The sequence below is a fragment of the Condylura cristata genome, unplaced genomic scaffold, assembly GCF_000260355.1.
Source record: "Condylura cristata isolate star-nosed mole 26May11 unplaced genomic scaffold, ConCri1.0 scaffold00001, whole genome shotgun sequence".
Lineage (NCBI taxonomy): Eukaryota > Metazoa > Chordata > Mammalia > Eulipotyphla > Talpidae > Condylura > Condylura cristata.
Genome location: NW_004567102.1, coordinates 28,416,674 through 28,443,217, shown reverse-complemented (window position 1 = coordinate 28,443,217; position 26,544 = coordinate 28,416,674). Strand labels below are relative to the sequence as shown.

The 26,544-nt window shown below is 36.8% G+C and overlaps 1 protein-coding gene across 3 annotated transcripts in view; it reads right to left on the bottom strand.

Moving 5' to 3' along the window:
* KCNQ5 (potassium channel, voltage gated KQT-like subfamily Q, member 5) overlaps window positions 1-26,544 on the bottom strand; it is a 460,478-nt gene that overhangs the window by 114,248 nt on the left and 319,686 nt on the right. For all 3 annotated transcript variants that reach the window (XM_004673622.2, XM_012722138.1, XM_004673623.2), the window contains exon 3: window positions 12,084-12,210. In XM_004673622.2, the coding sequence (XP_004673679.2) occupies window positions 12,084-12,210 (127 nt within the window). The remainder of the gene's footprint in view (window positions 1-12,083; window positions 12,211-26,544) is intronic.

Below are 26,544 nucleotides of genomic sequence, written 5' to 3'. Positions count from 1 at the left end.
CAATGCAGGAGAGTTCCTTTTTCTCCACATCCTCGCCAACATTTGTTGTTGCTAGTTGTTTGAAGATGTGCCATTCTCACTGGGGTGAGGTGGTATTGTAGAGCAGGATTTTTAACTCAATGTGGCTTTTTCTTTTAACCAAAAAGGGGTGCAAAGGGTATTAATACATTCTTTTCTCTCACATATATCTTTTAAGCTGGTTAGCTTTAATTTTGACAAAAATGATGGACCTGCAGGATTTTTAAGTGGAAACTTTATGAAGCAAAGTGAGGAAAATTGAGGAGTATTTTGCCAGTCATGGTCAGTAGAATCAGGATCATCTCCATGGCATCAGACACAATCTAGAACATGCTAGACATGCTGAAAACATGGATTCTGAAAAAAGCTGCTAGTCTATGTAACATGGTCTTCCATCAACCTGTTAATAAGTTTTTTTTTCCTGCTCCCTCATTATTCTTCCATGTGTAGATTAAATGGATTATACTGTAATTAAATCTGACTCTCACAAGAGGCAGTGCTTTAGAGCAGTGAGCTTTAGGGAGGCTGGTGTTCTATTCCTAGCTTTACTGCTGACTGGCTGAGCACAAAGCACCCCACTTCACAGAGCCTCAGGTTTTTTTGTCTATAGAGTGAGATAAACAATGTCTCAGAGGGATATAGTGCTGCTTTATAAGCTCTATATTCTAATTGAGCTCCAAATTTCTTTATAGAAACGTGCTCTTAGAAGAATTAAAGATGTATTTACATTGTTGTTGTGACTCTTAATGGGAATGAGGCTTTACAATCTAATTTTAAAAGCCTCCTACTGCATAGTACATTATCCACATTCTTAAATACGGCAATCAGCTGTGCACCAAGTCACTCTGTGGTATTTATTAAAAAAAAAAAAAAAAAAAAAAGCACCGCAAAGACATACTGTGGCATTTTCAAAGCCATGTGCAGCGGTTTAGCTGTAGGACTTCCACTGAAGTTAATGGGACTCATACTGGCAAATTCCAAGCACCACTTTGAAAATTTACCCCATACTGACAATTTAATGCTTCTTATTGATCATAAGTCTTCAGATAACATCTCAAGGCAAAAAAGGACAATTTCTCAAAGGAAATAAATAATCTTTAATGAAATAAATCTGCATTATAGTCATCATAACTAGGAATATGTGCAGATGACATGATGATATACATAGGCTATCCTAAAAATGCCAGTAGGAAACTATTGGAAACAATAAATCAGTAGGCTGAAGTGGCCGGCTACAAAACCAGTTGAGAAATCTATTGTATTTCTACATACAAACTATGAATAGAAGAGAAAGAAATCAATTCTTTTTAGAATCACATCAAAAATAATTAAATATGTAGGAATAAATTTAACAAGGGAGAGGGAAGACTTGCAAATGAAAATTATAAGAAATGGTTAAAAGAAATAGAAGGAGGACACAAAGAAATGGAACTATACCCTCTCGGCAGATTGGGAGAATTAACGTGTTAAAAAGGCCATCTTAGCCATAGAAATCTACAGGTTCAATGTAATCCTTATTGAATTCCAAGGACGTTCACTAAGGAAATAGAATAAATATTACTAAATTTATATGGAACCACAAAAGACCCCAAATAAGCAAAGCAACCCTGAGAAAAAATAACAGAGGTTGTTATACTCCCAGTATTCAAATTCTACTACAAAGCAACAGCAATCAACAGTATGGTATTGGAATAAAAACAGATACACAGATTAGTGGAATAAATTGAGAGTCCAGAAATAAATTCACACTTATATAGATAATTTACAACAAAGAAACCAAGAACATACGATAGAGAAAGGAAAATCTCTTCAACAAATGGTTTTGGGAATATTGGGCAGTCACTTGCATAAGAATGAAATTAACTCACTACCTCACACCATACACAAAATCTAATTAAAAATAGATTCAAAAATTGGACATAAAACCTGAAACCATAAAATAGATATAAGAAAATAAAGAGATTGTAATCTACAACTGGCCTTAGATATGACTTTAGGGATTTGCCTCCATTGCAAGGGAAACATAAGCAAAAGAAAACTAATGGTCTACCTTAAATTAAAATGTTTTTGCACAGTGGAAGAGGCTATCACTGAAACAAAGACATTTTATGGAATTGGGGAAAATATTATAAATCCAACAAGGGTTAATATCCAAGATACATGAAGGAATCATGCAATTCAATGAAAACAAATAGCCCATTCAAAAAAATGGGGAGGAAAACTAAATAGATACGTCTCCAAAAAGGACATACAGACAGTCAAAAGGCACATGAACAAGCGCTCAAATTCAGCTATTATTAGGGAAACAAAAATCAAAGGCACAATGAGATTATCAGCTTATTCATGTGAGAATGGTTATCATACAAAAGGCAAATATGGACCTACTATGGAAAATACTATGGATGTTTCTCAAACTATTAGAAACAGATCTGCCATATGATTCAGTAATTCTTCTCTTAGGTATCTAATAACACTAATTTGAAGGGATATATGCACCCTTACATTCATTGCAGCACTGTTTATAATAGATGTGATATAGAAACAACCTAAGTGCCCAACAATAAAGGAGTGGATAAAGCAGATGCAGAATACATACACAATGTGGTACTACTCAGCTATCACAGTCACAATATGGGTGGAGCTGGAGGGAATTATGCAAAGTGAAATAAGTTGAAGGGGAAGACAAATACTGGATGATTTCATTTATGTGTCATACAAAGAAATAAAACAAAATAACAGGTAAAACCAAATCAACCAAACCCTTGAATTTTGACAGTAGAACTGAAGTTTCCAGAGATGAAGGAAAAAGGTGGGAGCAAAGGGTAGAGGAAATCTAATGGGCTTTGGTGAAGAGTTATCAGTATGGTGCTAGTGGGTGTGTTATGGTAACATACATTTAAAGAGGTGTAAACCTCTGATCATTAAATATATATAGTGTAATAAACCAATACTACCAATTAAAAATCAATATCAGGGCCCTCCCTGGTGGCACAATGGATTAAAGCTCAGCACTATGAAACTATCCATAGCTACTGCAGCACAAGTCAATCCTCATCAGGGAGATGATCCACATGGTGTGGCAGATCTCTCCTGACCTGCCCGCTGCTCTCCTCAACAGTGTATTTCAGTAGGTCTGCCTATTCTGCTCCCCACTCTGTCTCTGGCGAACCCTCTCATCCTCCTGAATCTCTGGCCTGGACCCCAGCTCTTGTATGAATACATAAATAATTTTTAAAAATTAATATCAATTAAAAAAAAACCAGGGCCTTAAATCACTATACTTTTTTTTTTGTAAAAATAAATGTTTTAATTGCAATGATGATAAATCCACAAAAAGATAAGAATATGGTTTCTCTAGAAAATAGTATGACTCTACTCTTTGGATTATAACTAGTGCACTACCTGCTCTTTTTCTGTATTCTATATAGCCCTCAATGACAGAAACCAAATTTTATCTCTATTTCTTTAGCCCCTGAGTTTATAGCAGGGGCTCAGTGACATCTGTAATGGTTCTGTTGCACTCACTGAATTAGTCAACTGGCTTCTCCCTAAACCTCAAAAGAAAATCTATATGATACTAAATCTCCAGCTCATATTTACCTGGTATTTTAGTCAGACTGCATTACCCAAACCTTTCTTGTATTTCATAAATCACTGCGTCTAGTTACCATTAATAATTATGTAATATTTATATTTTGCTTCATATGTATTTAAAGTATCTATCATGTGTTTCATTATACTTTTTATTGCCTGATCAATTTGTAGTTTTCTTCATCTAAATTTTCAATAGTAGACTTGCCAGGGCCTATTGGACTTTTTTCTCGTGGCCCAGTTCTAGAAGCTGCCTGGTGATAGCAATGCCATGCCCCCAGTGGTCTGGTGTCCCTTCGGTATGACTTCTGTCTGTTGCTTCACCACCTCCTACTACTCTCCACACTGCTCAGTGAGCTCAATCACAGTGAGTTCATGTGTCTTGTACAAACTAAGATCATTGGGTCTTAAGAATCTTTGTTTTATTTTCTCCATTGTCCTTATTTTACTGACATTATTTGTTTTTCAAAAAATATGTCTGCATGTTTTTTTTTTTTCTGTCCTTATTTCTCTAGAATCTCACTTGTATGAGAAGGAGGACCTTGACCTTTAGGTGAAATGTAGCCTTCCCATCTTCTGGAACCATGTATGGACATGGCAGACATTGAATCAATGTTTGTGGAATGACTGTGCTCCCCCCACCCCTCCCACCCATGCTGAGCTATCTTTCACTCTTCTGTCATATACCATAGTCTTGATATTCTATATTCTTCTTTCCACTACTACTTCTACCTCCATCATCTTTGTTCTATATCAACATAACTTATTCTCTTCTTCCAGCCTTGGGCTTCTCTAAGGATACAGGAGACTATATTTTTAAAGGCAGGGACCATGTTTTACTCAACTGTGTATCCTTTGCACCTAAGACCATGTTTGGCACATGTTAAATGCTGTCGCTGTAAATGAATTTTTCTTACATAGCTTCTGATAGTACAGAGTATTAGTATAATGTATCATTGTGCTCTGCTGCAGTTTATAGGGATGGGAAATTGTCTTTATTCATTTCCCTCTACAGAGATTCTCTCAATGGTGAAGTCACAATAGCTAATCAAGCTACTTTACAAGTTCAAATTTGTGTGTCAGTTTAACAATTACCTACAGTCTCCCAATAGTGTGTTAATATTAACAACCATTCAAAGGCATTTCCAAAAGTAATATCACTTAACCTGGAGACGTTTCCAGTAGGGAAATGTCCAGAAAACCTCATGGTAATATTGCTCAAGCGCATATGTAACTTGATACAAGGCAATTTTGGAGTTCAATTCACCCTTTAGGTAAGAGAGCAGCAATTGATAATCTGATTTAGCTAAACAGATTAACTAAAACTGACACTGCAACTAATTTTATTTCATAGTGTGGCTTCTCATTCTAAGATCTTGGATTACTAATTAAAACATAAAATTATCATCATCTTTGTAAGTTGATGACAATGGCATAGTTCAATTAAATTTAATTTTAAAATATCAATAAATAATAATGGCACTCTTCTCACAGTTTAGTCAATAGATAATTATCTTGGGTTCCTGGCTCACAACTCTAAAATCCTGTGGAATCTCCAGAGTAACAAGTGTCTTTTGTAAACCAGTGAGATGACTAGAGCTTGGACCCCCCGAGATAACTTCAAGATATTGGATGACTATGCTCAGGTGCAAGAAATTGATTAGACAGTTGGAACTTCCAGCCACAGCCTGGAACTCTACAAAGGGACAACCTGCGGATTGAGCTCAGTCACTGGCGGCCAAGGGTCAATTAATCATGCCTAGGAGAGAGCTCCATTAAAAATCTCTGAACTGGGCCCTCCCTGGTGGCGCTGCGGGTTAGAGAGATACACTACGAAGCTAAGCCTAGCGGTGGCAGCTTCAGTGTGAGTTCGATTCCTGCCGCCCCCCCACCCCCCCACTCCCCCCCCGGGATGATTCACATGGCGCAGCAGACCTCTCCTGACTCGCCAGCTGATCTTCTCAGCAGTGTACTTTGTCGACCTGCCTTTCTGCTTCACACTCTGTTTCTGAGAGTCCTCTCGCTGTGCCCTTGCACCTCTAGCTATACCCCACTTCTGTATGCATAAATAAATTAAAAAGAATATTTAGGCCCTCCCTGGTGGAGCAGCGGGTTAAAGCACAGCACTGGGAAGCTAAAGCCACTACAGCATGAGCTTGATCCCCAACCCGGAGGTGACCACATGGTGCTGCAGACCTCTCCTGGCCTCCCCGCTGCTCCCCTCAGCAGTGTACTTCCTCTGTTGGCATGTCTTGCTCCCCACTCTGTCTCTGGTGAATCCTCTTACCACCCCCACACCACTGGCCTGTACCCCAGTTTTGTATGCATAAATAAATAAATCTTTAAAAAAAAAAGATCTCTAAACTGTGGGGTGTTGAGAGCTTCCGGGTTGGTAGATACACTGAGGTACTGGGAATAGGGCAAACTTGAAGAGCACATGGAAGTGCTATATTATTCTCTCACCCCAAAACCTTGCCTATACATTTTTTCCAATTGTCTGTTCTTGAGCTAAATTTTTATAATAAGCCAAAAATATTAAGCATAGAACTTTCCTGAATTATGTGAATCACACTAGTAATTTTGGAGGATTGTGGGAACTCTGAATTTATAGTCAGTGGGCAGAAGTGCATGTAACTTGGACTGTTATCTGAAGTCAGGGGACTAGTGGGAGAGTCTTGGAGGACCAAGTCTTTAGCTGTGGTGTCTGCACTTACTCCGGTTAGTGTAAGAATTTAAATCAGTTGCTGAATACCTAGTTGTTATCTGGAGAATTAGTTGGTGTGAGAAAAATCTGTACATTTGGTATTGGAGTGTTGTGAGAAAAATGGCTCATCATCAGGTAGGAATGTTTTTCTAGAATGAAACAACAAGCAATAAATATTGATTTTTTTTCACCTACCCTCTTGCTAATATTGGACAAGTTTCTTAAGTCCTATCTTATGTCTTCCTTTATAAAATGAGATAATACTATGTAGGAATAAATAAGACACTATTTATATGGTGCTTAGAGCATATAGTGCATATAGAAAGTCACAAGAAGTATTAGTTAGTATTAAATTAAAGGAACTGAAATGTCTTTAATGTTCAGTGATCAATCAATTCAACAGGGTTTGTCCTTGAACATCCCAAATAATTATATAGAAGGAGTCTATATGTGATGAAGGAGTCTGGACTCTTAGAATATGACTGACAGGAAGTAGCTTGAGAGAATATAATTTCCACCAAAGAAGAAAAAAGATTTAGAAGATGTAAAATTGGTACAATTGAGAGCATGTCTCTCACAATAAAAAAGAAAAAAGGAAACCAGAAAAGTGGAGAAGCAGAAAAATAATATCTCAAATTTTCAGTTTAGAAACCAGTGGCAGTTTTAGGAAGCTTTGAATTAACTTTTAGCTACCTTAGCTGTTTAAGTTGCCTTTGTAAAAGTTGCTTTCTAACAAGATGAACTCACAGATATAGTAAAATGATCTGGATTATGTGTATGATTTTAATCAAGACATAGGTTTTGTCTAGTCAAGTAAGAAACTGGTTATTTTTTCGCATAAATAATATTGTTGACATTTTCTTGAGTGGCTATTAAATCATGTGAGGCATATATTCTCAGTTCACAGGGAAACATCTGTAGTGTGGTCTGCCTCTTTTGTTCTCTTGTGGAAATTATTACCCAAAAGGAATGGTGTTAAAGGAGCAATAAGAAATCAAATTATATCTAGCCTCAAATACAGATTCAAGATTAATAATAGCCTGGTATTTTCTGCTTTTCTCACATGTCCTGCAAGATTGAAAAATATGGCCCTGTTCTGTGTCTTCAGAAAAGAGTCACAAGAAGCCCAGGAACAGTCACTGTTAGAAGTAATTTGTTGACTTCCTGACATATTAGCTTCATTATTCTGATGGAAGTACTAGCTATCAGAATGGTGCCATTTGCAATTTTCAGGTAAGTCATTAATGAAAGTCAGAAAAAAAAAAAACCCGAAATCAGACTTGAAGGCTATTTCATATATGCCTAGTAACTAAGGCCATTGAGAGAGTGACTTTTATTTGAATAAAGAAGCAGTCCAGGTAAATGAAGGGCAATTCATTTCTAAATATGCTTACGTTGGTAATGCAGCTATAGATACATTATTTCAGCAGTCTTAAATGTAAATTGAACTCACAAGTATATGGAAGAATTCTGTAATTTTACCAGTTTTCAAAGCAAATTCCCCAAACCAAGGAGAGACAAATTAATATAGTAATAACAACATGATAATAAAAAAATTAAATAGATAATTTTCCTTTTAGGCTGTGGTATTTAAGGTATACTTTCCAGAGGTAAAACCTGCAAGCTAACCATAGATCTGAGGTGTATAGCAAGGGAAGGAGGAGGAGAGGGGTCAGAACAGGAGAGGAAGGAGCAAAGGGGTTGGCAGAAAGGTCAACAGTCCTGTGGCAGGGAAAGAATGATGGGGACTGCACCTGATGGGAGAAATCCAGTATTGCCCAAAAATTAACTACAATATAATAATGTAAATGAATAATTAAAAAACATAAAAAACATAGAAAAGAACTTCAAAAACTAAAAAAAAAAAGCTTTCCAAATATAAGTATATAATGAGTTATAGTTTTTTAAAAAATCAACAAGTCTTTCAAATGCTCCTGGTTCCAGCTAAAGTGCAGGGGTTAAAGAGACTGGACAATCCAGGAGGACAATTCTAAAGTCTTTGGGAATCAGTTCTCAGGGTCTCTGTCAAATTGTGTCCAAATCCTGTCAGTTAGTCTGCAGAACTCAATACGATGTGAGCCTTCCTAGGGTCATTATAGTAGTTGTCGTCTGTTTCCAATCAGAAAGAAAAACATTGGTGTGCTTACAGAAAACATTTCCCATATTGAACCCATAATCTCTGTATTCTTTCCCTGAACATTCAAAACTTCTAAAAATGTTAGGGTGTGTATTTGGCTAGTTCAGAGTAATCACATCTTACAAATACATGAACATTTGTGGGACCTAAGTTACATTCCCAAACTCAGAGCAGTTATGGACAGATGAAAGATGCTATTCTCTTTTTCATTTCACCATGGAAAATTAGGTTGAACATAGAATTACAGGGCTCATGTTACATTGCCTTTTCCTGGTGACATACATCATTTTAATGGACTTATTAAACAGTCCTACAAAGGGGTTCAATAGTTATCTGGTGCAGCCTGTTCCCTTCAGGCAGGTGACATTTGGTTCCTCTGAATATGTTAATTTTACTTACCTCATAATGAACAGTCATATTTAAACAAGTTACACTATTACATCAATTCAACTGGATGATGGATAAAACTAGTACATGTACATTAGATAAAAAACTGAAAAAACAAAAAGCCTGAGTATCCAAATGATATGTATAAATCTTGTCTTTGTTCTAATGGGAATTCATTATTTACTTATCCATGAAATTTTTTCCAAAGTAATTAATTTACTAGAGGTAAAATATCCTGATGAAGAAAAGGTATGAGGAGTTAAGTGCAATCATACTTCAACCATATTATTCTAAATTCTTAAGGTCACTATTGCTAGGTTCATAGGTGACTAAGATTACAGATAACATAAGTCGTTTTATGAGGCACATATTCTATCAATAACCTGAAAGTATCTGAAACAGGAAGAGAAGATTAAAGGACTAAGATGTGCTAATGTATCCATAGAGGAAACAGCTATCAAAAGGCACCAGGCATCTGAGAGAAAACTTTCTTTTTAGCTTGGAGGCCAGAAATACATTGGCATTGCCTCTGGAATTGGAACAAAACCAATTTTTAATTGGTTTTAAAATCTGGAATGGAACATTCCTGCAGTCATCCATGAACCAACCTTATCCTGTAGAAGCTGAATGAATCTTGGCCAACTAGTTCTCTGCCTTGTTAATTGTTTTGCTTAGGGCCCTTATAGGACAGGAAGTGCTGGTTGTGCTGCAGTTACACATCAAGTTACAGTACTTCATGATGCTGCTTGAGCAGGGATTCAAAATGAGAAGCAAAATCTTTGGAGAGAAAAATCAAAAACCTTTGTGAGTACTCTGTGGTTCTGGGCAGACCAGCAAGGCTGTTACTACCTACTTTCCTCCATACCTTAGGGTATTGGCTTCCAAAATGTACAGCCTGTTCTTGGAGGAGAGGCAGCTGGATAAGAGTCTGCATTATTGAAGACTAACCAAAGTATTTTAAAATTGATTTAGCTTAGATTTTTACTACATTCACATTATAATTCCAATGCTTCACAAATAGCCAAACTTCCTTAACTTTTGGTTGAAAGAATGTTGACTTTTTTGAAATATGCTTACTATGCAATGACCTCAATGGCACAGAGCATGTGGGGATCCACTTGTTCCCAAGATAATGCTCTGCTGTAGCAATAATGGGATAAAGGATTCTTAAGAGTGTCCATGGTTGGAGTGCCCATTTTATCTACTTGCTTCTTAAATTGGCCCTTCCCCTAGCACAGAAACAGGGATAAAGAGGAAATTAAGAGGATTACTCAGCAGTACCTGACCCCTAAAATAAAATGGAAGCACCTATTGAAGATGAAGAAGATAGTCTTAACTATTTTGCAAATAAAAAATGCACTTTCTCACTTTAGGAGTAATTGAAATAAACAAGCTTCACCGTGAACTTTAGCATTTGGATTTGAATAGCTGCCAAAGAAGTGAGAGGGAAAAAAGAGCAAGGAAATCAAATGTTGATAAATAATGATAATAATGCAGTAACAATCATAGATTTTATATGTAAGATTTTCACTTTTTCTTTCAAAGGGATGAACATTCTATTTTAAATAATAGGCTATGTTCTTGAAAAATGTCTTAATAAAAGATAAAGAGAGATGAGGAACTGCACTAGGTTAAAGGAGACTAGAGAGAAACAATAACTAAATGTAGTATGTGATTCTCAATGGATCCTGTGCTGTAGAGGAAAAAATGCTTTGATAGATAACTGGAATATAACCAGCACATTAGGCATTATATCAATGTTCAGCTTATTGAAGATATATTAAAAATTCGTATTCTCTGGAAATCAAAATTGAAATTTTTAGGATTAAGGATAATGGTACAGAGTCGAATTTTTTTTTTTTAAGATTTATTTATTTATGCATACAGAACTGGGGTACAGGCCAGAGATGCGGAGGGTGAGAGGCTTCACCAGAGACAGAGTGGGGAACAGAACAGGCAGATCAACGAAGTACACTGCTGAGGGGAGCAGCGGGCGGGCCAGGAGAGGTCTGCCACACCATGTGGTCACCTCCGGGGCAGGCGGGAGTTGAACTCATGCGAAAGCAGCTTTAGATTCTCAGTGCTGTGCTTTAAACCGCTGCGCCACCAGGGAGGGCCACAGAGTCGAATTTTAAAAAGTAATTTTTATTGAGATAAAATTTATTAGAATTTTCAATTTTAAGATGTACTTTTAAATACATTACTAGGAAATGTAGGATCTTAACTCCATTATACTGTATGACATCTTCATTAAGAAGTATAATTGGTGGCACAGGGATTAAAGTCAGCACTATCAAGCTATCACCAGCCACTGTGGCATTAGTTCAATTCCCCGTGAGCTAGGGAACTAATCCACATGGAGCAGCAGACCTCTCCTCAGCTGCCCTCCTCAGCAGTGTATTTCAGTAGATCTGCCTGTTCTGCTCCCCACTCTGTCTCTGTTGAATCCTCTCAACCCCTCTCCCCACTCCTAACCCCCACCCCACAAACACACCTCTGGCTTAGGCCTCAGTTCTTATATGCATAAATAAATAAATAAATAAAAATCTTAAAAAAAGGAAGTCTAATTTCAAGCTGGTATCCAGGTGAATGGAATTCCTTTGAAACCACAGCAGTGAGGATGGTGCAGAGATGGGGGCCTTCAGGACGAGGGAACTCAAATTTCAGAGTGTAAGTCATATTATCAGGGCAAAGTTGCCAACTCATAAATTCAAGATGTATTCATTCTTGACTCATGCTAATTGACATATGTTACCAAGGCTAATAGTAAATAGCTATCCATTCCAGCTGATCAAGAGAATAAAAAGGGTATTGCTAATATTGTAAAGTACTAAGGGGGCTTTTTACATTTATTATAATCCATGGAACATTGGTGACCCACATATTTCACCATAACTTAATTGTTACAAGTGAGTGTTCCACAGCCAGACCATCTGGCTCAAATTCCAGCTCCATTCACTGCTCATAACCACTTGAAAATTACTTGTTTCAGTAATTTACTTCACTACTCCTTGCCTCAGTTTCCTCATTTGCAATAATAATAATTTGGGGATAATAAAAATACTTGTCTGATGGTGCTGTGGTGAGAATGAACTGAATCAAAGCATTTAAGACATAAGACTGTCTGGCCCACGGCACATATTTCATGAAAGGTAGCTTTTACTATTAACTGAATGTGACCATATAGGAGGCAGAAGAAAATGATGTGGTGTCATATATCTAGATGTCTAGGACATTGATACTCACCTATAACACAGAAGGGCTTTCGGGCAAACCTCAATCTCCCTTGCCATCCTCGATACCGACAACAGCAACCTGCAGACCAGATTCGAACGATGAACTCCAAACCAAAGACGACAATCATCACGAATTCCTAAAATAGCCAATCAGTCATGTTAGAGAGAGTTACTAGCAAACGAACCAGGGCAAGAAGCTCTATGGATATTTCTGGGCAGTTAGGGACTTGGTCTAAAAACATCTTGATGGTCTTTAAAAAAACTACGTTTAATGAGCTAACACTGATTTACAACATCGTATGTTTTAGGGATATAGTTTTACACCTCTACAATTATATATTGTCACACCACATCTACCACAAAAGCACCCATTAATCTTCCAGCATAGTTCCTTGGACCCCTCCTCTACTTGTTAGTATCCCCTCCCCCTTTTGGTAGCCCCAGAATTGCAGTCAAAATTTAAGGGTATGGTTTGGGTTGGTTTTGTCTGTTTCTTTGCTTTGTTTGGCATAAACCACACATGAGCGAACCATCCAGTATTTGTTTTTTCCTTCTGACTTATTTCTACTTGGTATAATCCCACCCAGGTCCATCCATACTTTTGCAAATGGCAAGATTTCATCTTTCCATAGGTGTATAGTATTCCACTGTATATTTGCACCTTGTTTTTCTGACACACTGCTTTGTCCTTAGACACATAGGTGGCTGTCATGACTTGGCTATTGTAAATAGTGTTGCCATGCACATAGTGTGTGCATATCCCTTCAAATTAGTGTTATGTCATTCTTCAAATAGATACTGAGGTGTGAAATTATGTCATTTATTTTTAATATTTTGAGAAACCTCCATTCTGTCTTCCATGGAGGCTTGGCCAGGCTACACTCCAATCAACAGTGAAAGAAGGTTCCTTTTTCTCCACACTCTTGCCAATACTTTCTGTTTTTGGTCTTTCTGATACATTCTCAAAAGTGTGAGATGATAGCTCATTGTAGTTTCATTGTAATTTCTCTCATATAAGGGATGGTGAACATTTTTTCATTGCCTGTTGGCCACCTGTATGTTTTCTTTGGAGAAGTGCCGTTTTAGCTTTCTGCCCAGTTTTTGAATGGAATTTTGCTTTCTTGTTGTTTAGTTGTATGAGTCCTCTGTAGATACTGGATATTAACCCTAGTTGGATGTGTGATATGCAAAAATTATCTGCCATTGAATGGATGTCTTTTTTTTTTTTTTAAAGATTTATTTACTTATTCATACAGAACTGGGGTACAGGCCAGAGATGCGGAGGGTGAGAGGATTCACCAGGGACAGAGTGGGGAGCAGAACAGTACACTGCTGAGGGGAGCAGCGGCAGGATCAGGAGAGGTCTGCCACGCCCTGTGGTTGCCTCCGGGGCAGGCGGGAATCGAACTCATGTGGAAGTGGCTTTAGCTTCTTAATGCTCTGTTTTAACCCGCTGTGCTACTAGGGAGGGCCGTCTTTTGGTTTAATGGCAGGGTTTTTAGTTTAATGTAGTCCCATTTGTTTATTTTGCTTTTACTTACTTTGCCATTGGAGTTGAGTCCCCATGGACATCACTGAAGCCAGCATCTCAGACTGTTTGACTATGTAAAATACTAGTTATATATGTTGGACACATAGAACATATCCTTTCCGCCAAATCAAACCAAATCTGTGAAACATCTGACCCTCACATTGTCTTCATTTACTCTCATGGAATGCTATACCTCATCTAATACTGTGCAAATTTAGAAGTTAGTTTTAATCCATTGCAGGCTGAATTATCCATCTGCTTTATCTGAAATATATAGTGTAGCTGACTCTAGCTACCTATAACATATGAAATATCTGAAATGAAGAGTGGACTCTGAAACCAGCTTTACAGAAAACAAAGGGCTTCAGTTTGCTGCAAAGAGAGACATAATTCCCAAGTCTGTATGCGTTGATCTCAGGGAAAAAGAAATAAATATTTAGAAGCATACTAAATTCTTTTGTTACAGCCTCAAAATCTCTTTATAAATAAAATGTTTCAAAAACATTACTCTGTGGCATAAATTTGTCAGATATGAGACCCTGAATGCTGTAGATCTGAAGCTGATTAATTATCTTGCTGTCCTTTGGTAGAAGCTGTTTAGAAAATAACACCTGTTTCAGCAAAATGACTTTGAGGTTATTTAAGAGGAATTGTGAATGAACCTTGGGAAAAGGCCAACTAAAGTGGCTCATTAAGCTGCAAGTCATAGAATGAGACACCAAATGGAATTTGTAAGAAGACAGCATCTCTGAAGTAAGTTATCTATAGCCACCTTTTTCCTATAGGAAAAGACAGTGAGCTTATCAAGCAAATTTTTCTTTAAAAAACTATTCCTCCTTCTTTTGTTTTAAATGAGAGTTGATCCAGCAACCATAATCTAGAATTATTTATTAATTGATTTTTATAATTGCTTAATTGTAAAAGTAAGATGAAGTCTTTATTAAAACATTCACACAACCCAGAAACACAGAGCTTAGAAAGTAATGATCCTAATGTGTGCCCCATTTTCCCACTCCAGGTCCCAAAATAAATCCTGTTATCAAATTTAGAAAAATGGCATTTTTGTTGCAAGTTTCCGGCAAAGGTCTGTTTCTTTAGATAGAGCATGCGATGATGTGTTGCACTTTTGAAACGCCTAGAAGAGATTTATGATTCTATCCTTCTGTTATTTTCCTCCAAGTAATCTAAAAACATTTCTCATGATGAGAAATAAATCTCCAATATCATTGCTGACTACTTATAGTGACTTAAAAGTAACTATGGGATAAACCTCTGAAGATGACTTCATGCACAGATAGCCAAAACTATGGTTGCCATACACTCATATGAGGGCGTTGGCTTCATTTCAGTTTTGAGAATATATCTAGGTAGTCGAGTCTATTTATTCATTAAAGTGGCTAAGATGCCAGATCACCTGCTTTAATGTAGCATGTGTTTTTCAGATACAGAAAGCAGTGCAGGCCTATATGCCCATGTAATTGTGTCTGTGCCCAATCTAGAGTTAATCTAAAAAAAGATTTAGTTATTTATATGTACAAGAACTGTGATACAGGCCAGAGGTGTTGGGGGATGAGAGGATTCACCATGGACAGAGTGGGGTGCAGAACAGGTGGAGCTACTGAAATACACTGTTGAGGGAGCAGCAGGTGGGTCAGGAGGGGTCTGTTTGCCATGAGGGTTAGCTCCCTGGCTGGGAATTGAACTTGTGTTGCAGTGGCCGTGGATCTCGTCATAGTGCTGTACTTTAACCCCTTGTGCCACCAGGAAGTTCTACTCTTTTAGTCCTGGTCTATAACTCCTACTTGGTTCAGGAAGTTTGGTACTCTAATACAAGAGATGATATTATAAAGGATACATAGAATGTTCCAAATGTAGCCTGAGAAACCAGGTAAAGTGACTGGAAGTGACTCCTCTTTCCTATGGGAAGAGCTGCCACCTGTGAGATGGTTGGCCATTCTTCTAAAGAAAGTTGGGCTGTCCTGCACCATTTTTATGCAACACTGAGAGAATTATTTACACCTACCAATTCTCGTCTTATCTAGTTCAGAAATATTGCTTGCTACTTTTTTTTTTCCAAGAGGTTAGAAAAAAAATTCTTCATTTCCAAATAAAGCAAGAGGAAGTTATAATTGAATTTCATTGATGGAGGTGGGGGGGTCACAATTTCTGCCTTGGGGGAAGTAATACAAGGACCAAAACTTGCCTCTCCTTTTTTGATCATTGCTTAGAATTCCCTCTGATGGTTTGGTTTTAGAGTGTGTGAAACACAAACTAAAAAATCTCCAATCGTTGAACAGAATACAGACAGATAAGATCTCAGAGGTCAGCAGATGACTGTAGAGGGCTTCCTTCAGGCCCAGAGCAGCAGAGTGTGGGGAGGCTCCTCTTACGGCCTCAGGTCCGGATGATAGGGACAAGGTAGTGAAATTACTTTGACAGTTTCAGTCTTTCCATTCCTGAAATTTCCATCTTATTTCAATTAAAGGGAACAAAGATCTATTGAGCGGGAGAAGGGAAAATCCTCCTTGATCTCACAGATTTAGAACAGGTGAGGAGAACATCTTTTCTTTTTTCCCAGCTTTATAGCGGTATGACTGACAAATGAAAATGTACACACTTAAGGTTTACAATGTGGTATTTTGATATACATATGCATTGTAAAGTTATTACCATAATTAAGCTAATTAACCGATCCCTCACATAATTTTTTTTGTGTGTGCTAGCATACTTAAAATGGATTCCCTTTGCAAATTTTTAGTATAATACAGTATTACTAATGAGTCACCAAGTTGTACACTAGATATCCAGAACATATTCATCTTGCTTAAATGAAACTTGAATACCTAAAATTGAATTAATTCCCCATTTTCCTCAACCTGCAGTCCCTAGTAAGCATCATTCTATTCTGTGCTTTTATTAGTTTTATTTTTTTAATGACATACATAAGACCTGCTATTATATTAATTTGATTCTTGAAAATGAAGTTTATTATTACTAAAACAAATTATATTATATATATATATTTTTAAAGATTTATTTATTCATACAGAACTGGGGTACAGGCCAGAGATGCGGAGGGTGAGAAGGTTCACCAGAGACAGAGCGGGGAGCAGAACAGGCAGATCGAAGAAGTACACTGCTGAGGGGAGCAGCGGGCGGGTCAGGAGAGGTCTGCCGCGCCATGTGGTCACCTCCGGGGCAGGCGGGGATCGAACTCATGTGGAAGTGGCTTTAGTTCCTCAGTGCAGTGCTTTAACCCACTGCGCCTCCAGGGAAGGCCCAATATATTTTAAATAAAATATTTCAATTTGATCTATAGTAACAATCTTGTTTTTACCTGCAGTATCATATAAGATTATTTTCCTATTCAACTATGTAAAGATTTACTTTGTTAAACTTTAGGCTAATTAAAAAACACTTGAACTTAGGCCCTTACTGATGGTGCAATGGGTTAAAGTGCAGCACTATGAAGCTCTAGCAGCATGAGTTTGATCCTTAGTCAGGGAGCTGAACCACATGGTGTGGCAGACCTCTCCTGACCCACCCACTGCTCCCCTCAGCAATATATTTCAGTACATCTTGCCTATTCTGCTCCCTATTCTGTCTCTGGTGAGTCCTCTAACCCCCTTACCCCCACCTCTGACTATACTCCAGTTCTATATATATAAATAAATAACTTAAAAAAAAAACTTGAACTTTTGAGGAATAGTTTTTTAAAGCTTAAGATTTTTTTTTTTTTAAAGTGGCATACTAACAACAAATGTTGGCAAGAATGTAGAGAAAAAGAGACTCTCTTGCACTGCTGGTGGGAATGTAAACTCATACAACCACTATGGAAAACTGTTTGGAGGTTTCTCAAACTGCTAAAAATGGAGCTTTCATATGACCCAGCAATCCTACTTCTAGATATCTACCCAAAAGACACAAAACACTGATTCAAAAAGACACCTGCACCCCCATGTGTACTGCTGCTTTATTTACAATAGGAAAGACATGGAATCAACCCACATGCCCAGCAATCAAAAAAGATAAACTCATGTCTTTTGCAGCAACATGGATGGAGCTGCAAGAGATAATGCTTAGTGAAATAAGCCAGAAAGAAAAGGAAAAATACTGGATGGTTTCACTTTTCATAGCAGGAGCATAAAAGACTAGGGGAAAAAAATTATGAACAACAATATAACAGAGACATTTTATGGGGGTAGAGAAGGGAATGGGATCAAAAATGGGGGAGGGAGGTCAGTGTACTGGACTTTGGTGATGGCACATGGGATTTAGTGATGGGAAGCCCACAGGGATTACAACTGAGATGGAAAAAGGCACAAAATGATATAAAAGAAACTATTATATTATAAAAAAGCATAATATTTTATATATAAAACACAATCTTTGAAATATGTATATTGTAAAATGATTACCACAATTAGTCTAGTTAACATCGATCATCACAGACTGTTATAAAAAATGTTTTTTCCTTGTGATGAAAACTTTTAAGATCTACTCAAAGTCCATCCATGTTGTTTCTTTCTTTCTTTGTTTTTCCTTTTTAAGATTTCATTTATGCTTACAGAACTGGGGTACAGGCCAGAGTTGTGGTGGGTGAGTGGATTCACCAGAGACAGAGTGGGGAGCAGAACAGGCAGATCTACTGAAATACACCGCTGAGGGGAGCAGCGGGCGGGTCAGAAGAGGTCTGCCACGCCATGTGGTCACCTCCGGGGCAGGCGGGAATCGAACTCATGAGGAAGTGGTGTTAGCTTCAGTGCAGTGCTTTAACCCACTGCGCCACCAGGGAGGGCCAGTGCCTTCATTTTCTTTGGATAAATATCCAAAGTGGAATTGCTGGGTGAGATGGCAGTTCCAATTTTGAGTATTGGAAGAACCTGTAAGTACGTTTCAGAGTGGCTTCATTCCCACCACTAATATGCAGTTTCCTTTTCTCACCACTGCCTGTTCTTATCTTTTTGACAAAAGCCATTCTAATAGAAACCATCATCCAGATCAATGCCAAGTCATTCTTTCTCTATGTCTCCTTTTGTAGTTTTACAGCTTCAGCCTTTATGTTTAAGTTTTTAATCTGTTTTTAGTTGATTTCTATATATGGTATGTAGCTATTTTCAGCATATGGGTATTTAGTTTTCTCACTCATGAGAAAAACTCTCCACAAATTAGGAATAGAGGCTTATTACCTCAATTTGATAAATGACATCTAAAGAAAGTTTATAACTACATTATCTATAATCGTGAAAGACTGAATGCTTTCTCCTAAAATCAAGAGTAAGGCAAGATGTTATCTGCAATACTCTTATTAAACAGAGTTGAATGATATAGTCACAGCAGTAAGGCAAGTTAAAAAAAAAGGTATATGGATTGGAAAGGGAGACATAAAACAGTCTTTGCAGATAATATGATTGTCTACATATTAGATTTCATAAAGAATCTAAAAAATGGAAGAAATATCTTAGAACTAATACGTGAGTTAAATAAGGTTCTAATATACAAGGTCAACAAAACAAAAATAAATCACCTCTATATATTCACAATGAGGATTTGGAAACCAAAATTAAAAGCACAATATCATTTATAACTGCTCTAAAGAAAATAAAGATGTTTATGCATTTAAAAAAATGTATAGTATATGCGTATTAAAAATTAAAATCTTGATGAAAGAAATCAAAGAAGGCTTAAATAAATGGAAATACTTTGTTCATGATTTAGAAGTCATGTAGATGTCAATTCTTCTCAAACTGATATATAGGTATAATAAATTTCTATCAAAATCTCAGCGAGTTAAACGCTTCTCAGCCTTTTGGCTAAGATCAAGTACAAAATCTCATCACATTTCTTGTGTAGAAATAAACAAAATTGCTCCAAAATTTATATTGAATGGCATTAGCCTTAGAAGAGCTAAAACAATCCTAAAAAAGAATGAGGTGTGAAGAATCACTCTACCTGATGGCTTAACATATACTTTTAGTAATCAAAAGTATATGGTATTGACAGAGGACTGACACATAAGAGTCAAAGAATAGGTTAGAGAACATAGGAATAAACCTAGAAAAAAATGATTTTTTGATAAAGATACAAAAGCCACTCAAATGGAGAAAGAAATAACTCCTGAGTATAAGATGGCTGGACAACTGGACATCCATATACAAATAAATGAACCATAGCCTATGCCTCCTACCTTAAACAAATATAAATTTAAAATGGTCATGGGCTTGAATTATAAAATACTTAGCAAAATACATGGGAGCTAAGCTTTGGGATTTGGAATTTGAAAATGGGCAAAGACACAAATAGACATTTCACTAAGGAGGATATGCAGATGGCAAATCAGCACATGAAAAGATAATTAACATCATTAGCCATATGGGAAATTCAAATTAAATCCACAATCAGTTAATACTACATACCTATCAGAATGATTAAAATAAAAAATAACAAACAATACAAAATGTTGGATCACTCACACATTGTTGGTTGCTTTTCCGGCAAATCATTTGGTAGTTCTTTTTTTTAAATAGAAAAATACTGGAGAATAAACCCTCTTTTATTTATTTACTTTTTATCAAGTTTAAATTCTTGAGGGGTACAGTATCACATGAACTCTGTGGCCAGTGGCTTTAGCTGGAAGTTTGCATTGGAATTTGGTGCAAACCATGTCTTTGCATTGGCAGGTATTACCTTTCTCCACATTATTTTGTTTTATTCACTACCAGGGATCTACATGTGTTTTTTGCTTTGTACATATATGCACATCCCTTGCCTAAATAGAATTAAACTTCATCTCAAACACAAACACCTTGAAATTTTAAGAGTTGTATGTTCCCTCTGCTTCCAGAGACCCCTCCAGTATCCAGCAAAGATGGCTTAGGCTACAGCCTTCCAACATGCCTGTCATTTTAAAAGCCCTTGTCCCAGCATGCTCCACAGACTCCACAACAGTGGAAAGAACAGCTTAGTAGTTTCTTATAAAGTTAATATGCAAGTACATATTACTTAGTCATACTTGGATATTCAAGAAGAGAAATGAAAATTTATGTTTACACAAAAACCTGAGACTTATTCATAATGCTCAAAAACTGAAAACAACTCAGATGCCCTCACTATGAGAATGGAGAAACAAATTGTGGTATAACTATAGTGTGGAATACTGCTCAGTAATAAAAACCAATAAAAAACAAGAACTTGGATGGATCTCAAGGGAGTTATGCTGAGTGAAAAAAGTAAACCTGCAAAGGTCACAAACCATGCTACCCCATTTGTAGAACATATTTGAAATGAAAAATATTTTGGAAATACAGAACATATTTCTGTATTTGTTAGAAGTCTAGGATTGTGGGAGAGGAATGAATGGGTGGGAAGGAAGGTGGATGTGGTATTAAAGGGCAACTGGAATGATCTTTGTGATGATGGAACTGTTTGGTGTCTTGACTATTATGATAGATAATAATCAATTCCACATGTGATAAAATAACATAGAACTGAATGTATGCATACTATAAATGTTTACTAGCAAGCCTTGAGAAATCTGAATAAGATCTGTGGATAGTGTCTATATTAATATCTTGATTGTAATGTTATATTCTGGGTTTTCAAAATGTTACCATTTGAGGAAACTGGGTAGTATACAAAGACATGTCTGTATTATTTCTTACAACTACATGAATACTTATCTCAAAAAATTCTTTGAGAAACAAGTCAGTGCCCATCACCTAGTCACTGGTGTGGGCTCATAAAAGGAAATGTGTTCCTCTTCAAATCCAGATGCTTCATTTGATTCCACTGTATTTTGATTTAATGGTGTTTTCTAGATGACTCTTTGGATATGACCTCCTGATTTTATTTTTAAATGAATAAAAAAATACAAATCTTTTCTCAGTTGAAATGGTTTAGATTGGGGGTGGTTTTCTGGTCCTTGCTGGGCCAACCATGAAACAGATTTTATGCCTCTGCTGCCAGATAAATTAGCTTGTTTTCTGTTTGTTTTTAATAGAAATAAAATTCCCAGTATTTACTCAAATGGTTGCTAAAGCAGTCAGTGATAAAATAACCAGAGTACCAGACCAATATATTTGATGTAAAAGTGATGTTACTAACAATGGTTCCTTTTTTCCTACTGATGCCTTTAAAAGCTTGATCTTGACAACCCTCCAAAGAACCAAAGGCAATGCTCATTGTATTTTTTACCAGTTTTGAAGGAGTTATATCTTTTTTTTTTTTAAAGATTTATTTATTTGCACATACAGAAGTGGGGTACAGGTCAGAGGCTCAGGGGCAGCGAGAGGCTTCACCAGAGACAGAGTGGGGAGCAGAACAGGCAGATCGACGAAGTACACTGCTGAGGGAAGCAGCAAGCGGGTCAGGAGAGGTCTGCCACGCCATGTGGTCACCTCCGGGGCAGGCGGGGATGGAACTCATGCGCAAGTGGCTTTTGCTTCTTAGTGCTGTGCTTTAACCCGCTGCGTCACCAGGGAGGGCCCAGGAGTTATATCTTTGTCATTTGTTCTTACAGAATTTTGGTAAGACAAAGACCACTTTTCGTATTCTTAAAGACTAAAGAAATGAATATAGATATTAAAAAAAATCTAAGAGGTGGTGGTAGAGATAGTTCTAGATTCTATCTAGAACTTTGGTTGAGAATACTAATTTAGCTGAGTCCTCTTTTCTAGATGTTAAGGAAGAATCTTCATGAATTACACAGAGAAGTGCTATTTCATTGATATATATGACTTTGGTGCTTAATTTGAGATTTAAATTCTGTTTTTGCTGTTATTTTGTTTTTGAGTTACTCAAAGTGGCTTTAGATTTTTGGGTACAAATTCACAAAGCCTACCAGCTCATGTTCTAGTTGTTTTTTTGTTAATTAACAGCACTTTTCATTAAAACATAGTGACCTTTATTTAATCTACAAGCTGTCTGCTGTGACCATTAGTTTTTTTCTGGTTTTATGCCATCAAATAGCATTTTTGTGAAGATGAAATGCTGACATTATAAACCCATGGCATTTGCATCAATTCTAGAAGAGCTATGGCTAATTAGACATACAAAGGTGGAACTATTGCCTTTATTCAGAATATCAACATAATCAATTTCCAGCTATTTTTATTCCCTTTTTTTGGTGTGTATTTATACTTAAAGTAACATAGGGCTGGAAGGCCAGCATGCCTCCTCACATAATCCCTGCAGGAAAAGGATTTGTGACGTAAACTGAGTTGTAAATTGCAAAGAAAGGCATTAGTGTGAAGTGCAGTTCTAATTTTTTGTAATTTGGAAAATTCTACCATTATAATATATAGTAAGGAGATGAAATTAAGACCTAGAGATGGCTCCACATTTAAATCAGAATGTAGAAATAAGTATACAAAAATAAATAATGTGTGTTTTCAAAGAGAAGAAAAAGACCATAACTGCAGGCTTATAAATCATTAGCCAGAGACTATCCCAGGTTATCATCAATGTAGTCAGCTTTCCTTACTTTTAGGATGTTATGCTAGCTATCGGTATTAGAAGAAAACTGGAAGGGATAAAGGGATAAAATTTTTTTAACCAAAGAACTGATTTGATCTGCAGTAAAGACACATCAAAACTTTCAGAAGCCTGCCGGCTTGGGGGTGGTGATGAAAGTGTGACAGAACCTTACTATATGGCTTAGTGGATGCTGTGCGGGGCAGTGCGAGGAAGGGAGATGTGGAAGTGGCGGCTGGAGATGGCGGAGATAGACAAGGAGTGAAGGGGTCTTTCAGCTCCCTGCCTTGGGAAATGATGATTGAGATGGCTTTGAAAGCTAGTGTCACTGAGCTGGTCTCACTGTCTGGAAACTTAATAAGACACTGAACAATAAATTTGTTTCAGGAGCACCAGGTAAATCCAGTGCCTTTGGAGGTCCTCCACTTTTTGGTTGGTTGATTCCTGAAATTTCTCTAAAAAAACCCTTATTTTTATGAGTTTTCCACAATATGTTAAACTGTAAAGCTTCTGAAAAGTAATTCACTTAACAGTGCTTAGATGATAATGTTCATTTATCCCAGAGGATCTGGAGAAGAGTCTAGGATGGGGGTACATTGAAAATGTTCCATTCCAAAAGACTGATTTACACTTTGTAACAAAGGAAAAATAGGGGCAAGTTTTTATCTGGTGTTGGGGAAACAGGTTGAGTGCATATGGTCAGGGGCAAGACGTCGATGTTCCCTTGTTGGGGAGAAAAGGTCTAAGTAAAATATAGCTCAGGTCTTTCAGGGCATTCATGGGGCAGATCTGCAGAGGTGTTCTTCCCGGGAATGTCCAATTTAGCCATTTAACAGTAGGGCTGTCCTCACATTTTCCTCTTCCTTTGGCTGGGAATAGAAAGCAGGCTGACTGAGAGCTTTTGGTTATCTGCCACCCACCACCCCAAACTGAACTACATCTGAACTGGCTTGAAGTTTGTATATGGATGTGTTTGTACACAGCCACATGTGTATCTAGCAGGGATTAGAACTAAACCTCTATTCATAAACTTCAGCTGGAAGATTTGAAAACAGTTTGCTGCACTTTGAATATCACAAATATCACAAATGAAGAAGTGCTACTTGGAATAAAAGCTGAAAGCCCTGAATTAGGTACAGATAAAAACAACAGTCTACTAGAGGAATCAGCTAAACTAAGTTTTCATTTGATTCAATTCCTAACCATCAGTTTCTCATCCTATAGGCTTTCTTTTTTAAAGAACTGTATAAGCTTGCTCCCAAACAATGATGTCCCGACCTTGACCTAAGAGGTTGTTTTATTTTTAGAGATAATACCCGTCCTTCTTCCCTTAGGGTACTTGCACTATTTAGTACAGTTTAATGTTGCTGAGTAACATTTGCTTCCTATTTAGGTGCTTTGCTTTTCATGAATTTACTTTACAAATATTAGAAAGTCCTCACTGAAATTCTGTTGAAACGTTCTTCTGTTCAGAACCTCAAATTCATAAAAAAATTATCAGGCCATTAAGATCAAAATCAGAGGAAGAGTAAATTAACAGTAGAAAAATATAAATAAGTTAATTGGCTTATAGTTTTTTTTTCTAACTTCCCCATTTAACATGATTGATACTAGTTGCAACTGGATAGTGAGTGGGTTCTCACTGCAGATATTTTGGTGTCAGCGTGTGATTATTTTGATTAAACAATAATCCTATGATTTTTTTTAACAGTCAACAATTTAGTTTTCACTTGTTTTACTGCTATCTTTTATCCTTTACTATAGTTCCAGAATGATAGGAATTATCACCACTGAACAAGAAAGGTTCTTAAGACAGGCTGGGGTTAAAAAAAAAAAAGGAAAGTATAGAGCATAAATCGGGCAGACTCCTCAATATTTTGGTTTTTGAAATGAATGGAACTTCAGGGTGGAGGCAAAGCAGCTATTGAAAGCTGAGGAGAAGCAGGCAGTGTTACTATTTGCTCAGTAATGATAAAGGCATAGGCTGTATTGCTCAAGGAGAAGAACTCTGAGAACCTCAACTGTTGAGTTATCTGCTAGGGATCATGCTCTACTTGTTGGTAGGATGTGAAAAGAGTGGACGAGAGCCTGTAAAGAAATAGAAAGGTTTGGGGACATGGCTCTTGGAGGAAGAGAGCTATGATCAGGGTAGTGGTGGGGGTTAGCTAAATCAGATAATACCTTGCTTTCTTTCCTTATGCCACCAGGAGAAAGCCTTCTGTTTTCTTGGGTCATCAGACCTGCCTTCCTTGTAGACCATCTAGTAGAACAGCTTCATTTTCATTTAAAACAGTCTTGAATTTTTCCTCACCTATCTATGATAATTTTTCCCTTATATGCATCAATGTGCATTTTATTACCTAGGATTGTGCATTTTGTTCCATTTCTGCAGTATGTTTTATTGTTGGTAGTATTCTATGTGGCAACAAGAGTAATATCTTTTGGACAATGATACATCTCAACATATTCTTCTCAAGTGCATATGGAACATTCTTTAGGATAGATCACATATTGTGTCACAAAACAAGTGTCAATAAATACACGAAGTGAAATAATATCAAGTATCTTTCCTGACCACATGGCATAAAACTATAAAGGAATCATAAAAAGAAAGCTGGAAAACCTCAAATATGTGGAAACTAAACAGCATACAACTGCATAACTACTGGATCAATGAAAAACTCAAAAGAGAAATAAAACACCTGAAGACAAATAAAAATGAAGAAACATGCTATCAGAACATGGCAACTTAATGGGTTGCAACTTAAATGGTAGTAAGAGGAAAGTTTATAGGAATACAAGACTACATAGAGATACAGGAAAAATATCTCAATTAAACACTGAAAACTTAGGCTGAAAGGACTAGAAAAAGGAAAAATAAAAGCAAAAATTACTAGAATAAAGAGAAATTAAGATGATGAGAGAATAACTAGATTAAATAGAAATGAAAAAGAAAATTCAAAAGATCAGTGAGACCAAACTGGTTCTTTGAAAAGATAAATGGAATATCAATTCTGTAGCAAGACTCCCTTAGCAAAGAAACACTAAGTAGAATCAGAAATGAAAGCGAAATTACAAAAGGTACCCCAGAGACACAAAGTATCACAGTACTATGAACATTCTGTGTACTAATAAATTAACTAACCTATGTGAAATGGACAAATTCTTAGAATTGTATGACTTTTCAAGACCAAGTGAGGAAGAAATAAAAATCTGAAAAGACCAACCATAAGCCAGAATATTGAACAAGTTATCAAAAATTTCTCAAAAAATAAAAACCTGGGATCAAATGGTTTCAGTAGTAAACTCTACCAAATCTTTAAGGGCAAACTAATACTTATCCTCAGAGAATGCTTCCAAACACATTTTAAAATTACTCTGATACCACACACAAAAAGGACATCACACACAAAAAGAAAACTGTAGACCAATATCTCTGATGAACATATATGCAAAAAGATGTATGATT